This window comes from Leptodactylus fuscus, chromosome 1 (genome assembly GCF_031893055.1).
Source record: "Leptodactylus fuscus isolate aLepFus1 chromosome 1, aLepFus1.hap2, whole genome shotgun sequence".
NCBI lineage: Eukaryota > Metazoa > Chordata > Amphibia > Anura > Leptodactylidae > Leptodactylus > Leptodactylus fuscus.
Window position 1 is genome coordinate 128,821,437 of NC_134265.1, and position 17,099 is coordinate 128,838,535.

The 17,099-nt window shown below is 39.8% G+C and overlaps 1 protein-coding gene across 1 annotated transcript; it reads right to left on the bottom strand.

The window, feature by feature from the left end:
* Nucleotides 1-7,626: 7,626 nt before the first annotated feature.
* Nucleotides 7,627-8,586, bottom strand: LOC142189599 (olfactory receptor 6B1-like). The gene has a single exon (XM_075262208.1). The coding sequence runs from the start codon at nucleotides 8,584-8,586 to the stop codon at nucleotides 7,627-7,629; it is 960 nt and encodes a 319-aa protein (XP_075118309.1).
* Nucleotides 8,587-17,099: the final 8,513 nt, after the last annotated feature.

Consider the following 17,099-nt stretch of genomic DNA (forward strand, 5'->3'; position numbering starts at 1 on the left):
CTACCGGCAGGTCAGCTCTATCAGCGGCCACTGCTGCTGCTGTAACTCATCTGAAATTACTATATTGTGCATGTGGCCCTATGTTCTATGTGTATTGCTAGCAGCTTTCCCTGTTGTTTCCCTCCTCAGGGTTTCAAACCTTTAGCCATGGTTCACCATTAGCCAATCACGGGACACTGGGTGGGGTCTGAGAGACCTAGATCTATTTTCGGAACCATTATTGCCTTAGTTTAGTCCAGCAGTTGGTAGTGGAAACAGTGAATGCCAGCACTGACCACTGAGGCTGGTTTACATCTGCGCATGGGTTTCCTTTCGAGGAGTCTGCTTGGGGACCCCCTGAATAGAAACCTAATCCGCATAAAAAAAATCTGTTACCTTAGGAAACCTGGGGACCCCATAGACTATAATGGGTTTGTGTGGTGTCCGCACGAAAAATGCAAGAGAAAAGTCCTGCAAGCAGCATTAACCTCTCCATTTTCCCAGTGGTGCGTGGACGCCACCATTTTCCCAGACTTGTGAAGGCTCCCCGGCCTGTCATTCACTGGCTTCTATTGCAGGCTACTCTATGTAGCCTGTGTAAGTCGATGGCTGGTCAGGTAATGGAAGGGGTGTACATCTCACCCAGACTACTCAGGTGGGTGAGAAGAGAAAACTCCAGGAATGTTTGTTCTCAGCAGACAACTTTCGTCTGCTGAGCATTTTGGTAATTGCTCAGTATTCTGGATTTTTCGGAATGACAGCTAGGTTGGTAGTGAGACCTGTCATTCCACCACCCTCCAGTCCAAACTTTGGGGATGATCTGGCAGCGACTCAGCTGCAGAGAGTCTCCTCGTCAAGGACGCTTAAGAAGCCAGCTCCAGCAGCAACACTTTGGCAGAGTTTGGCTGGAGAGACAAAGAGAGAGGTCATATTTTTGGAGCTGCTGTCCTGAATGATTCTACTGGCTTTTGGATTTCTGTTATTCTAGGTGAGATGACCTATTCTATGTTAAGTTAGAGCCTAGCAGGGGGTCTAATAAATGCACAAATTAAAAAAAAAATATGTATAAAAAAAATAAAAATAATAAAAATTCAATTAACCCTCCTTTCCCTAGAAAACATATAAAAGTATGTAAATACTGTGAAACACATACATGTGTCCGAAAACGCCCAATTTACAAATCTATAAAAATTATTTTTCTCGTACGGTAAATGCCGTAGCGGGAAAAAAAAGTCAAAAGTGCCAAACCGCCGTTTTTTCACTGTTTTGCCTCTGATAAATATTTGAACAAAAAGTAATCAAAGCAATAACAATTCCCCAAAATGGTAGAACTAAAAATTACACCCGGGTGTCAGAATACGGCAACTTTTAGAAAAAAAATAATTTTGGCACAGTTTTGGATTTTTGTTAAGGGGTTAAAATGTAAGTAAAACCATATAAATTAGGTATCCCCGGAATCATACTGAAACATAGAATACAGATGACATGTCATTTTGGCTGCACAGTGAACGCCGTAAAAATGAAGCCCGTAAGAAAATTGCACAAATGCATTTTTTCTTTAATTCCACCCCATTCTGAATTTTTTTCCAGCTTCCTAGTATATTGTACAGAATAATTAATGATAGCATCATAAAAGAACAATTTATCCTGCAAACATTAAGACCTCATATGGCTCTGAGAACGGAGAAATAAAAAAGTTATGGGGTTTGGAGGGGGGGAGTCTAAAATGAAAATCAAAAAATGCCTTTGGCAGGAAGGGGTTAAAATAAATGTTTATTTCTATTATATAATCTACTACATGAGTAAAAATATGAATGGTAAGACTTTATGTATTGATATATTGTAGGTAATTTCTTCAGTAGATTCAGGATGTGAGCTGCCCAAGGGACAAGAGTTAATTCATCCTCAGTCTTCATTCATTCAATTATTCTGTGTACTGTATGAAAAGTATCCTCATAGCGGCATTAACTAGATAGCTGATAAATACATTCATTACAGGTTATAGGAGAGAATCCCAGTGGAGTCCAGTGATGGCAAACACTATTGTGCTAATTGGCTCTCTTCTCATTACCAGCTCACATCCCCTCTGCAGTATTGTAGAAAGGGTCTGGGGACATGAAGCGCAATTACACAGCTTATCTCAAAGCCAATTAAGCGCGCAAGAAACAAACAGACTTTAAAATAGAAATGTGTCAATGTTAAGCATTGTTAATAATGTGACACTATATGTCTATGGCGTCCCTATCATTCCAGATTGTCTGGTAATCTTAAGGAGTTTATTAAAAAGCCATATACTATGTACTTGTAAGGCTAGGCCTATGGCACGCTTCAAGGAATATGTCTGGAAATGAAAAAATATTAAAAAAGTATCCACATGTACCATGTATTTTAGTGTTGGTTTTTTATAGTGCAGACATATGTCAAAAAGGTTAAAAGGAGGAGGTTAAAAGGTTTCTTTAGGTCTTAAAGATGGTATGCAAGGAGAAATAAAGCTTGGAAGTGCATTCCCTGCAGTGGATAATCTTTATTATTAATATATATCCAGGCCCTCCAGAACCCAGATTAATACCTTTGCAGAGTGGAGCAGGGTGCCAGAAGTCTGTGCACGGTGCCTTCCCTGCTGCCCCTTTGGCTCTATGTGATGTCACTGACTCCTATCTACTCCAGCTGCAGGTCCATAAATTAAAGGAGTGCCGGACAAAAAAATAGGAGCATCAGCAGGGAAGGCTTGAACTGTATGATACACATGTATCATTATATGGGTAATGGATGTTTGCCTTGGCAACCCAACCGACCAATATGTAGTTATGTAGTTGTGGCTCTCTCCACACTCAGTATCAAATTGGAGAGACTATGCCTGAAAAATCCCCCCTTTTTTTGAAATTGAAGTCAATGATAGATCTATGTATTAGGTTGCTTCTATGTGTGACTCTTGTAACGGGGCCCCATTTGTGCATGGCACAGTAATGTGGCAGACATTTAACAATTATCGTAAAATTTAACCCCTTTGAATTTGCCCATCCGACTTTTTGTAGTGATCAATAAGTGGCTTTAATCCTCCCAAAGCCCTGTTTACTGCATGTCTTTGGGAGCGTAGCGTAGGTGTACAGTGCCGAGCATGGCAGAAGCTCATCTGTCTATTGACTCCTTTCCTAATGGCCATGATCCAAACTGGCTGTTTAATCCCGCAGATGCCATGGTCAATTTGTGAAATCTGCAGTAAGTTACTTTAGAGGGATTTGGTATCCTGTGTACCCAATTAATAACCCTGTAATAAAATTGACTACTGAGGCCCAATTCCAGTCCTCAATGGTCTCTGGTGATACTCAAAGAGGCCCAAAGATCAGTGCTGGAATGGTGGAACCCAAGAGAGGCGAGAAACACTGTTAGTTATGTTTAACCCCTTAACGACCAAGGGCATAATAGTACATCCTTGGTCGCATGGAGATGTATGGATCTGAGCTCTCTCCATATATGGAGGATTCTGAATGTATAATACAACCAGGACCCGCTGATAACAGCTGTGATTGGTGCCGACACCGGCTGTAGTTGTTAAAACTTTAAATGCGGTAAATGTAGATAAATGCGCCCATGGCATCTAGAGTGCACAGGCGCCATCATCTTTGACTGATCGCCGCCCTTGAGATTGTCATTGGAGGGAGATGATCAGTTGCCATCTCAGCAGGAAGCCTATTGAAGGCTCCTGGGCTTGTCATTAGATTGGTTCTATTACATGCTGCCATAGGTAGCAGTCAAGGGATTTTACTATTCACTGTAGTACAATAGTAGTTGTAGTGCATAGTATGAGCAGTCAGACCCCCTAGTGTTCAAGGTCCCTAGGGGATCTAAACATAACAGAAATGATAAAATGAAAATTGGTCCATCATTATGGGGTAAATTAAGGCGTCATCTCTTGTGAGTCTCTGCTTATTATACTCTAGTGTCTGAACAGACCCCAAAGTATAATATCAGTAATTATATTTCAGATGTGTTTGGTCCGAACGTAACCTCTGTGCAACCTCAGTCAACAAAAGACTCTATCGGCTTTACTTACTGATCCCTGCTCTTGCCCACAGCCACCTCCACTTCCCCTAAAACTTCCAGGAGAACCCATTTGCATCTGATTTGCATTAGTGACATGATGTGCTATGCACAGGGCTTCCTGGAGGGGAAAGGGAGGTAGCTGTGAGCAGGATTGGGGAATAGTAAAGCCAGGTTCAACCTGGATTTTTTGGTCCTGATTTTGAAGCGGAACCCGTGTCAAAATCGGGCTCAAAAAACCGCCTCCCATTTGTTTTGACATGCCCTTTCTTGATGCGGATTTCACAGTGCGACACTCCCTCCCAACTAGACCCATTCATTTGGGCCAAATCCGGAGCAGTATGCTGCGACTGGATGCCGGAAAACTCTCTGTGCACTGCACCAGCATCCAGTCACGGCTAGCCGTAGGAGAGGTTCTTTGGAGTGATTTTGTCAAAATCTGCTCTAAAAAAACCAGTGTGAACCAGCCTAAGTAAGTATTGCCTATTTAAAAAGGTTTCTGGACCTATAGCAGTTGCTAAGCTTGCTTTGGCAGTAGTTCTGCCGCTGTGTGTATACTGTATACATACAGTATTGGTCAAAAGTATTGGCACCCCTGCAATTCTGTCAGATAATACTCATTTTCTTCCAGAAAATGATTTCAAGCACAAACTCTTTGGTATTAATATCTTCATTTATTTTGCTTGCAATGAAAAAACACATCTTACACAAAACTCCAAAAATGGGCCAGACAAAAGTATTGGCACCCTCAGCCTAATACTTGGTAGCACAACCTTTAGACAAAATAACTGCAAACAACCGCTTCCGGTAACCATCAATGTGTTTCTTACAATGCTCTGCTGGAATTTTAGACCATTCTTCTTTGGCAAACTGCTCCAGGTCCCTGAGATGTGAAGGGGGCCTTCTCCAAACTGCCATTTTGAGATCTCTCTACAGGTGTTCTATGGGATTCAGGTCTGGACTCATTACTGGCCACTTTAGAAGTCTCTAGTGCTTTTTGAAGTGTGTTTTGGGTCATTGTCCTGCTGGAAGACCCATGACCTCTGAGGGAGACTCAGCTTTCTCACACTGGGCCCTACATTATGCTGCAAAATTTGTTGGTAGTCTTCAGACTTCATAATGCCATGCACACGGTCAAGCAGTCCAGTGCCAGAGGCAGCAAAGCAACCTCAAAACATCAGGGAACCTCCGCCATGTTTGACTGTAAGGACCATGTTCTTTTCTTTGAAGGCCTCTTTTTTTCCCCTGTAAACTCTATGTTGATGCCTTTTCCCAAAAAGATCTACTTTTGTCTCATCTGACCAGAGAACATTCTTCCAAAATGGTTTTGGCTTTCTCAGGTAAGTTTTGGCAAACTCCATCCTGGCTTTTTTATGTCTCTGGGTAAGAAGTGGAGTCTTCCTGGGTATCCTACCATACAGTCCCTTTTCATTCACACACCGACGGATAGTACAGGTTGACACTATTGTACCCTCGGACTGCAGGGCAGCTTGAACTTGTTTGGATGTTAGTCGAGGTGCTTTATCCACCATCCGCACAATCTTGCGTTGAAATCTCTCATCAATTTTTCTTTTCCGTCCACATCTAGGGAGGTTAGCCAAAGTGCCATGGGCTTTAAACTTCTTGATGACACTGCGCACAGTAGACACAGGAACATTCAGGTCTTTGGAGATGGACTTGTAGCCTTGATATTGCTCATGCTTCCTCACAATTTTGCTTCTCAAGTCCTCAGACAGTTCTTTGGTCTTCTTTCTTTTCTCCATGCTCAATGTGGTACACACAAGGACACAGGACAGAGGTTGAGTCAACTTTAATCCATTTCAACTGGCTGCAAGTGTGATTTAGTTATTACTGTTAGGTGCCTCAGGTAAGTAACAGGTGCTGTTAATTAAACAAATTACAAAAGAATCACATGATTTTTCAAACAGTGCCAATACTTTTGTCCACGCCCTTTTTTATGTTTGGTGTGGAATTATATCCAATTTGGCTTTTTGACAATTCTTTTTGTAGTTTTCCATTGAAGACAAATTAAATGAAGATAATAATACCAAAGAATTTGTGCTTGCAATCATTTTCTGGAAGAAAATGAGTATTATCTGACAGAATTGCAGGGGTGTCAATACTTTTGGCCAACACTGTATATTATAAGCCGATGGCTGGTCAGGTAATGGAGGGGGTGTACATCTCACCCAGATTACTAAGGTGGGTGAGATGAGAAAACTCCAAAAAGAATGTTTCTCAGCAGATGACTGTTGTCTGCTGAGGGTTATTTCAAAGGTCCAATTAGTGGGCTGGATTTTTCGGAATGGCAGGTAGGTTGGTAGTGGGACCTGTCATTCCACCCCCCTCCAGTCCACACTTTGGGATGTTCCAGCAGCAACTCAGCTGCAGAGAGTCTGCTCATTAAAGGATCTTAAGAAGCCAGCTCCAGCAGCAGACTGGGGGCAGAGTTTGGCTGGAAAGCCAAAAAGAGAGGTCATATTTTTGGAGTTGTGTCCTGAATGATTCTACTGGCTTTTGGATTTCTGTTACTCTAGGTGAGATAACCTATTCTACAGTCCTATGAAAAAGTTTGGGAACCCCTATTAATGTTAATCATTTTTAGTTCTAAATATTTTGGTGTTTGCAACAGCCATTTCAGTTTGATATACCTAATAACTGATGGACACAGTAATATTTCTGGACTGAAATGAGGTTTATTGTACTAACAGAAAATGTGCAATATGCATTAAACCAAAATTGACTGGTGCAAAAGTATGGGCACCTCAACAGAAAAGTGACATTAATATTTAGTAGATCCTCCTTTTGCAAAGATAACAGCCTGTAGTCGCTTCCTGTAGCTTTTAATCAGTTCCTGGATCCTGGATGAAGGTATTTTGGACCATTGCTCTTTACAAAACAATTCAAGTTCAGTTAAAATCTCCTCAAAAGACAAGGGGGCACTCTCTCCATCTGGAGAAAAAAAGGTTTAATCTGAAGAGCCGACAAGGTTTCTTCACTGTAACTATGTAACATTCTCAGAATCAGTTGGTTCAGTGAAGCATATCATGTGTGAAAACTGCGATCTGAGCCTTGTAGAGAACCGGTAAGCAGATTTTGGGTACTGAAACCATGCACAATACCTGGCATTGCATTTCATGGCTTCCCCAATGATGTTCAAATAAATAGCAGGATCTGGCTGGTAAAAGAGAGCAGTAGAATTAGGAGTTAAAATCTAATACAGTGCTGAGAGATAGGCCCAGACTTCCAAACGCCTTCACCAGCACCAGATGGCTTTGCTGAATTTGGGGTTCAAGTTATTACCACCAGAAAGCATATGAGAAATAACAGAAATCAAAACCAAAACCGACAATTAAATTACAGGGCAGATCAGAATCAGGAGAATAATTGTCCAAACCAATGGTCAGTACCAAGAGGTCACGTATGAGGCAGAATCAGGAGTCAAACAGATATGAAGTATAAAGTCAAAGTTCAGTTCTCAGAGGTCATGTCAGAGGCATTTCCTTTGAGGCAAGAATATTTCTTGTTAACAATTTTTTTTTAATAAACAAGAAGTAAAAGTGAACAGATATTTTTAATCTGAAGCTCATGTCAATAGTTTTATGGCTACAATAAGATAGATTTTTTGATTTGTAATATAGCTCTGTCCTTAGTTTTCCTCAGGGCTAATCGAGCCTCATTGTTCCTCAAAGTATATATGAAAGGATTAAGTAATGGAGTAAGGATAGTATACAACACAGAAAGAATTTTATTGAGGCTAGATGCCCCGCTAGTAGTTGGACGAACATAGACAAAAATCATTGTGCTATAGTAAATAGATACAACCGTGAGATGGGAAGCAAATGTTGAGCTTGCCTTTCTTCTTCCGTTTCCTGAAGCAATGGCCAATACAGTGGTAAGGATCCTGAAGTAAGATAACAATGTAACCAAACATGAACCTACCAATATGACAGATGCTAGGAGAAAAATTAAAGTCTCTGTCTGATGGACATTGGTGCATGACAATCTAAGAAGTGGTGTGATGTCACAGAAGAAATGTTGAATATGGTCAGGCCCACAAAAGTGCAATGTGGAGATAAGGATGATAGAAGACATAGTGGAAATGAACCCCGATGACCAGCAGCAACTAACCAAAATAGTGCAAAACTTTGTAGTCATGATATTATGATAATGTAAAGGCTTACAGACTGCTACAAACCTATCATAGGCCATGATAGCAAGAAGAAAACATTCAGTAGATCCTAGGGATCCAAAAAAATATAACTGAGTAAGGCAAGCTACAAATGTTATTGTGCTATTGCCAGTTATTGAACCATGAAGCATTTTGGGTAAAGTGACAGAAATGTAGCACATTTCCAAAGCAGCAAGGTGAGTAAGGAAAAAGTACATTGGTGTGTCAAGTGATCTTTCAAGCCTGCAGATGATGATGATTATAAGATTTCCTGATAATGTTAGTACATAGATGAGAGTGAAAGATATTATAAAAGCAACTTGTCCAACAGAAGTATCCCAAAGCTGCAAGAGGACAAAGACTGTGACCCGTGTGTTATTCACGTTTTCATCCATTTGTCATGCATTTAACGCCTTGTTACTAGGAATTAAAAAAAAAATATCAATGTTTTTTTGTGTGTGTGTTCTAAAATGGACATATTGTACAACAAAAAAGTGAGCCAGAGTAGGCGATAGGTTTGGTGGGGTTCAGGGTTAGAGTTTGTACTATAGGCCTGAAAAATGTAATTATTAAATATTAGTTATTATTATTAATATTGTATATGTAATTGCTTTAATAAAATAATGATTTAATTAATTTATTTATTTATTAAATGCAGAGCTTGCTGCACATTCAAATCATGCATACATGATTTGAAAAAGAGGTCTTAAATCTTGAAACTCGTTATTTTTGTACGGCTTTTATTCATTTTTTACCTTAATAAACCAACTACTGAGATCTTGGTTGGTTCAGTTTTCAATTTTTAATATCAATAACTGAAATCAAAACTGAAAACCGTACACTTGGTGAGGATTGCTCTATCCTGTCTCTACCACCCTTCCATATACACACCTGTGCAAGGTGTGGAAGTTCTCTGGACTTGAATATATTAATGTTCACATGTCAGAAGTTAAAAACATCCAGTTATTACTCATCTATCGACCCCCAGGTGAATTAGCAGTATTTCTCAATTTGATATCCATCTTAACCCTAGACCATCAAAGTTAGATCATACATGAAGATTTTAACAGTTGGATTTTAACGCCTGGATAGATGTCTGCCTCTCACTGCTATGAACGAACTAGTCTTCTCTAAAGCAGTCCACTCACCAGCTCACAGAAAGGGACACATTCTTGACCTGATATTCCACAGAGGACCTGTAATCTCTAAAGTAACAGTAAACCCAATTGCCTGGTCAGATCATAACACTATTGAGTTCTCCTGGAATGTCCTGACACAGTGAACTGTTCCATGCAGAGATCTTCCCTGGTCTACTTAAGTCGGCCATCATAAAACCCCTTCTATAGTAGTCATTGATGAACCCAGATGTGCTGCCTAACTACAGACCTATCTCTAACCTATCCTTCCTTGTGAAAATTATAGAAAAGGTTGTTGCTATTCAACTAGATACCAGGTTATCTGGTTATCTGATGACCTCTATGATCCTTTTCAGTCAAGCTTCAGGAAAAAAAACATAGCACTAAATCAGCACTCACACAAGTATTACATTACGGGCTCATGGCCAGGGACTGAGGCAAATGCATCATCCAATTTCTCCAAGACCTCTCAGCAGCATATGACACAGTTGACCATGACAGCCTAATACATAGACTCAAGGAGTTTTGTGGAATTGATTGCACAGTTCTTCAGTGGTTTAGTTCCTCAAAGGGGTTATCTGGGCAAAACCTTTATATATTAAATAGTCCAAAAGAGGTGAAACCAAAAAATCAAACTCACCTTACAACTGGTGCTCCGCCATGTCACAGCCGAATATCCTCGCCGCACATGACACTGAAACCAATCAGCAGCTTCAGCTGAAGGGATCAAAGACGTCACAGACAACAAAGAGTTTCACTTCAAGAAGACATAAAAGCAGCAGGACCGGACCACACTGGGAGGACCCTGGAGCACTGGGGACAGGCGATTATTATTATTTCACCTCCCTCAGCATATTTCAAAGATATTTTTTTCCCAACCACCTCTTTTACTAACTGACAGACCACAAAAGGTATCTTTTTGGTTCATCATCAACCACCAGTCTTCTCAAAATATGGAGTTCCACAGGGCTTGGTATTATCCCCAATGCTGTTTACAGTTTACACACTTCCATTAGGCAAATTAATACAGATTCATGGGTTTGTCTATCACTGCTATGCAGAGGATACCCAGCCATACCATCCTGGACAAAACTGAAGTTCTCATAGTTGGAGTTCAGCACTTAATGGCAAAATGGCAATTTATATATCCACCACCTCTATCTTTAGAAAATATAACTATTCAAAGCTGACTATATGTGAAACTTGGACGTAGTTAATATGCCAGCAGTTTGCCTAAAGGTATAATGGAAGCAGAAAGTCCGTAGAGGAAACCGGAAATCTCTGTGGACCTTCTGTGAAAAGCACTACAGGAAAAAACATGATGTGTTGCCGCTGTGGTTTTTCCCATAGCGTGTTCTTGCTGTAGCCCGCACATGTGTAATTTTACACTTTCCAAATATGCCTCTGCTATTCAGCTATGGAGCTCAATTTTTAGGAAATTTTCTATTTTATTCATATGTAAATTAGGAGAAAAATATTTTGGAGACATGTCTTAGTTTGCTTGGGTTTCAGACTCCAGACAAAGCACCTCAAACTGAATAACAGAGGCATATTTAAAACTATAGAATCACTTCTTCAAGGTAGAAGTAGGTAAGTAGTTGTCCATCCAGTGATTCTAATGTGCCTCTGTTATTCAGATTTTGAGCCCTAAGTTTATGCGAATTACAGTTTTACACCAAATGAGGATATAGTGCTTTGTCCAAGAATTCAGTTTGGAGACTTAAGCCTGGGACTAGTTCAAATAGAATGATCAAAGTAAGTAAAGCTAAGACCCAACGCAGCGAAACACTGCCAAAAACATAAAAAGCAGAAAACAATGCAAAGAAACGCTACAAAAACACATCAAATTTTTTTCATTTCTTTTTTGCTGCATTTTTCTCTATTATTTTCCTTCCCAAATTAAATCTATAGGGAGAATGCATGCAATTTCGCATCTAAAATGAACATACTGCCTTTATGAAAAATACCCGCGTTTTTAAAAACGCAGCTTTCCACGGCTCTTTTTTTCTAATTAACTTTTTATTGAAATGTTACAAGAACCAAGAAATAGTTATACAAATGTTACATCTGTAACAACATACATAAATGATTAACAAAGAGTACAAAGATGCAATGGGAGTAAGGAAACCAAAATCATATTAAAAAAAAAAAAACATAGCAAGAAACCAAAATGAAGGAATCAAACACTTACAGAATAGGAAAAGTATGGGCAGGAAAACATTGCACAGTAGATATGCTGTTATAGATCATTATTACGCTTTATCAGGTGGGTATTACTGTATTTATAGGATTTGTTTACATTATATTTCATGACTATTTTAAGCCATACACACAAGGGTATACCAGTGATGAACAATCTCTTCTTAGGTAATTAATTACAACAATTACACACAAACTAATTGTATCCCAAAAGAAATACAACTTGAAACACACAAATATGTAAAACATAAATAATAATACATGTATATGATTTAAATAATAAGCTACCATATGTACATTTCTTTCCAATCACATTTCTTAATACAAATAGACATAGATCCTATAAAATAAATAGATAAAATAGATAAATTGTAATGTTGAGTTTTTTGTAACCCACATTTTATTATAATGCATGAAGTCTACAATAGAAATTATTTTTTAAATTAGGCTGGGAAAGGTTAAAAAAAAAAGAACTATACTCGCCTGTCTCCAGATGCTGCATTGCCTCTCAGCACACTTTGATCCTGCTGTTCTGCTGAAGTCCTTGGCAGCTGTGACGTCCTGCATCTCTTTCCTTAGGCCGCTGATTGGCCTCTGTGATCACATGCGGTGGGGACTTCCACTGGAAGAAAACTAGAACCAGACTACGCTAGGAGGCCCCGGTAACGGGTGAGCTTGTTTTTGTTTTATTTTTTCACTTTCCTGATATAACAGAAAGACAGTTTCCTGAGCAACCATGGAGGTAGTTCTAATGTCATATAGATATTAGGGAATAATACAATTAAAACATAAACGCTATAGATTCTAAGGGAGCGTTCACTCTACCGTCAGTGTCCGACAGCTAGTGTCCGATGCTAATGTCCGCGCTGTGTCCGTTACATTTTGCATTGATTTAAAAGGACATCGGGTGCGTTCTTTTACTGTCCGTGGGTGTCCTTAAGTGTCTGTTCACAAAGATGTCTGATTTTTCAAGCGGACAGCAAAAACCTACATGTCCATTTAAATCAATGCAAAATGTAATGGACACAGCTAGTGTCCGATGCTAATGTCCGCACAAGATTTTGCGCGGACATTAGCATCGGACACTAGCTGTCGGACACCGACGTTAGTGTGAATGCTCCCTAAGGCTTCTAAAAAATCTAATTCCCAGTCAATTTTTAGGAATCCAGTTAACACACAACAAATTGGTCTTCATGTTTCGACTAAAAAGTCTTTGTCATAGACATATTAAAGGGATTCCTTTATATTTCTTCTCCACACTCCGTTTCGTTGATATACATTTTTTCCCGTATGTAAATGAGGCTTCATAGAGAACGAAAAACCATCAGGGGTCCTCCGGGCCCCCTAATGTCCCTGGCCCTATGACAGCCGCTACTGCTGCTACCACGGTAGTTACACCCCTGCTTAAGCAAAATTACAGAGCCTATCCAGGGTGTTCAGGAGCCATGAGATTTCGCCCCCATTAGGGGCATAAATATTGCCAATGGTGTGCTGTGTATTAGCAATTTGACCTTTAGGGAATAACAATCCTCTCAGTTCATTGCTTAATCAGGAGGAGAGGATTATGCTATTTCCATTTTTCTTGTTCTTGCTGTGGCAGAAGTGAAATCAAGCCAATCTTTTTAAGCAAGTAAAGTAAGGTAAATATGGTAGTGAAATGCCCCATAGTGATCTGCAGTGTGTAAGTGTTGGTGGGTGTGTGTAGAAGAACAGGCAGTTTAGAAGCACTGTGTGGGGTAAGAGGGTAGGGACGGAGATAATATAAGTAGAACCTTAGTGCGGTTTAATCTTGGCTATGGGATGACAAACTGTTCAAGTTATATAGTAAGAAGAAAACATGAAAAGATGAAATAATATAACTGAGAACTATAGCATGTATGAAAAAAGAATAAGTGGACAGATAATACTTAAAGTAGGGGCAATTCGGTGGCTCAGTGGTTAGCACTGCAGCACTGGAGTCCTCAGTTCAAATTCCGCCAGGAGCAGCATTGAAAAGGAGTTTGTATGTTCTCCCCGTGTTTGCGTGGATTTCCTCCCATTCTAAAAAGGCATACTTAAATGAAAGGAAAAAAAAAATGTACATTGTGATCCCTATATGGGGCTCACAATCTACATTTAAAAAAATTAAAATAAATAATACTTAAAGGGGTATTCCCATGTACATAATCATATCTATATTTGTAGATAATTAAAAGATAAACATTTTTGCAAATATAAGTAATTAAAAATTCTGCAAAGTTTTAAAGATTTTCTCTAACTTTCTTAGTGGTGACAGTCTGTTGTCTTGATCGGTTGCCATGGATATGACCACTAATGCAGAAACTTTCTATGGTCTGGGACTTGTCAGAAACCCAGCCATGATTTTCTTATTGTATCCGGGTTATCAGGCAGGGACACTACATGTATCAGAAGATATCCCGGTCATAATAAGGACATCATGGCTGATTTTCTGACCTTAGAAAGTTTCTGCATTCCTGGTCGTATCCACTGGCAACCGATCAAGATAACAGACTGTCTGCACTGAGAAAGTTAGAGAAAATCTTTAAAACTTTGCAGAATTTTTAATTACTTATATTTGTGAAAATTTTTATCTTTTAATTATCTACAAATTTAAAAATATTTATGTACATGGGAAAACCCCTTTAAAGTAGTGTGTTTGGTGCATTAGTCGGGGTCCATGTGTACTCTCTGAGACTTATTCTTGGGCTTTCTCAAAAACTTCGACCTTTAGCAATTCTGGTAGAGAGACGACATCCATGAACGTAAGCCAAGATGGAATAGTTCAAGGGTTTGTCAAAACAAGATAGATATGTGCAGCATTAGGGGACAAAGTCAATTTCCTGATAGCTGCGTTTTAACAACTAGAGACAGACAGTGCAGCCAGGACTTCGGCAGCAGAAAGAAAGGCATTCAGTATAGAGGAATTTTTTTTGAGATGTTGCGTGATGGCCCTTTAAGAGAGGAATTCAGAAAAGTTTCAGCTTAGGTTATTAATAAATGCAGATAAATGGAGGGCAGAAACATTGAAAGTAGTTTGGCTGCACAATTATATCAAATGTAGGTTCCCTGGAGCGAGGTGGACCATATTGGTGTTGCAGGAGCTAAGGGGTTAAGACATTCAATATGGCCCCTGTGGCCAAGAATCAGGAATTCGTGAAGTACTCTGGACAAACGGTAGTGATACCAATGCTAGGTGCCTTTGAGGAATGAATCAGGAGGTCCTGGGAGACTAACCTGTGAGCTGGGTCTAGAAGAAAAGCTTGCTGGGAAAGATGTCATGATGTGCAGCAGCCCACAATTAAAGTCCTGGCTTCAGACCAGTAGCTAGGCCTTAGATCCTCCAGTGCCAGGGCAGAGAACTCCAAGGGTCCCGAGGTAAGTTGGAAGGATTTGGAGGCTTGCACAGTGCTTCTCTGAAGAATGGCAAGTTATAAGTGAAGCCAAATCAAGTTTTTCGGTTCCGATCTCAGGAACACATAAAATGTGCATCTGCTCCATTCTATAGTCAAGCCATTCTACATAGAATAAATCTTCTAAAATAGAAAAGCACTTTGTAGCCTCCAAAAAACCTGGAATTTCAGACAATTTACAGAATTTCAAGAAAACATTGTGGTACATCATCAGTGTGCCTAGCCTGCAAGCTGAAAAAGCTGGACTATTTTCCAATTGTGATCATGATGAGGTAGAAGTTGTTCTTCTTTACTCCATTGTTTCTTTGGTTTCTTTGGTTTTATTCAATTAACATTTATACTTTTTTTTTTTACCTTGATATGGTTCAATAAAAGTTATATTTTAAGTGTACACTAAATTTCTATTTATCTAAATTATCCTATCTGTACACCTACCTTGCTACAATTTTTTGGTCATTTCTGCATGTGGTAATCATTCATTGAATGGTAGGGAGAGAAAAAACAGAGCAGGTGCTCCTTATGAAGAACCCATGAAGCAGTTTGATGAAAAGCTTCATAAGCCCTTAAACCCCTATTTTAGGATGCTCACTTGGATTCATTGTGAAACGTCACAACTACTAAATACAAAATGATCCTTTTTCAGATGGCAGTGTGCACTGGTGTGCAGCAATGGAAGTCCATGCTGTGTATAGAACCATAGACTTAAAAGGGTAACTCCAAAAAAAAACCCACCAGGCTCCATGCTCTTCTTACGTAGATTTGAAGAAATGACTATCAAGAGTATAGCTTATAACTCATTTTTATTAGTAAGAACGAGTAATTTATAAAATTGTCACAGATATACAGTACAGACCAAAAGTTTGGACACACCTTCTCATTCAAAGAGTTTTCTGTATTTTCATGACTATGAAAATTGTAGATTCACACTGAAGGCATCAAAACTATGAAGTAACACATGTGGAATTATATACTTAACAAAAAAGTGTGAAACAACTGAAAATCTGTCTTATATTCTAGGTTCTTCAAAGTAGCCACCTTTTGCTTTGATTCCTGCTTTGCACACTCTTGGCATTCTCTTGATGAGCTTTAAGAGGTAGTCACCTGAAATGGTTTTCACTTCACAGGTGTGCCCTGTCAGGTTTAATAAGTGGGATTTCTTGCCTTATAAATGGGGCTGGGACCATCAGTTGTGTTGCACAGAAGTCAGGTGGATACATAGCTGATAGTCCTACTGAATAGACTGTTAGAATTTGTATTATGGCAAGAAAAAAACTGCTAAGTATAGAAAAATGAGTGGCCATCATTACTTTAAGAAATGAAGGTCAGTCAGTCCAAAAAATTGGGAAAACTTTGAAAGTGTCCCCAAGTGCAGTTGCAAAAACCATCAAATACTACAATGAAACTGGACCGCCTCAGGAAAGGAAGACCAAGAGTCACCTCTGCTGCGGAGGATAAGTTCATCCGAGTCACTGGCCTCAGAAATCACAGGCTAACAGCATCTTGATTGGGTTCAGGTCTGGTGACTGTGGAGGCCAGGTCATCTGGTGTAGCACCCCATCACTCTCCTTCTTGGTCAAATAGCTCTTACACAGCCTGGAGATGTGTTTTGGGTCATTGTCCTGTTGAAAAATAAATGATGGTCCAACTAAACGCAAACCGGATGGAATAGCATGCCGCTGCAAGATGCTGTGGTAGCCATGCTGGTTCAGTATGCCTTCAATTTTGAATAAATCCCCAACAGTGTCACCAGCAAAGAACCCCACACCATCACACCTCCTCCTCCATGCTTCACAGTGGGAACCAGGCATGTAGAGTCCATCCGTTCACCTTTTCTGCATCACACAAAGACACGGTGGTTGGAACCAAAGATCTCAAATTTGGACTCATCAGACCAAAGCATAGATTTCTACTGATCTAATGTCCATTCCCTGTGTTCTTTAGCTCAAACAAGTCTCTTCTGCCTGTTGCCTGTCCTTAGCAGTGGTTTTCTAGCAGTTATTTTACCATGAAGGCCTGTTGCACAAAGTCTCCTCTTAACAGTTGTTGTAGAAATGTGTCTGCTGCTAGAACTCTGTGTGGCATTGACCTGGTCTCTAATCTGAGCTGCTGTTAGCCTGTGATTTCTGAGGCTGGTGACTCGGATGAACTTATCCTCCGCAGCAG

Bases quoted from the DNA above. Each gene is read 5' to 3' on its own strand.
- LOC142189599 (XM_075262208.1), bottom strand. From the start codon at position 8,586: ATGGATGAAAACGTGAATAACACACGGGTCACAGTCTTTGTCCTCTTG.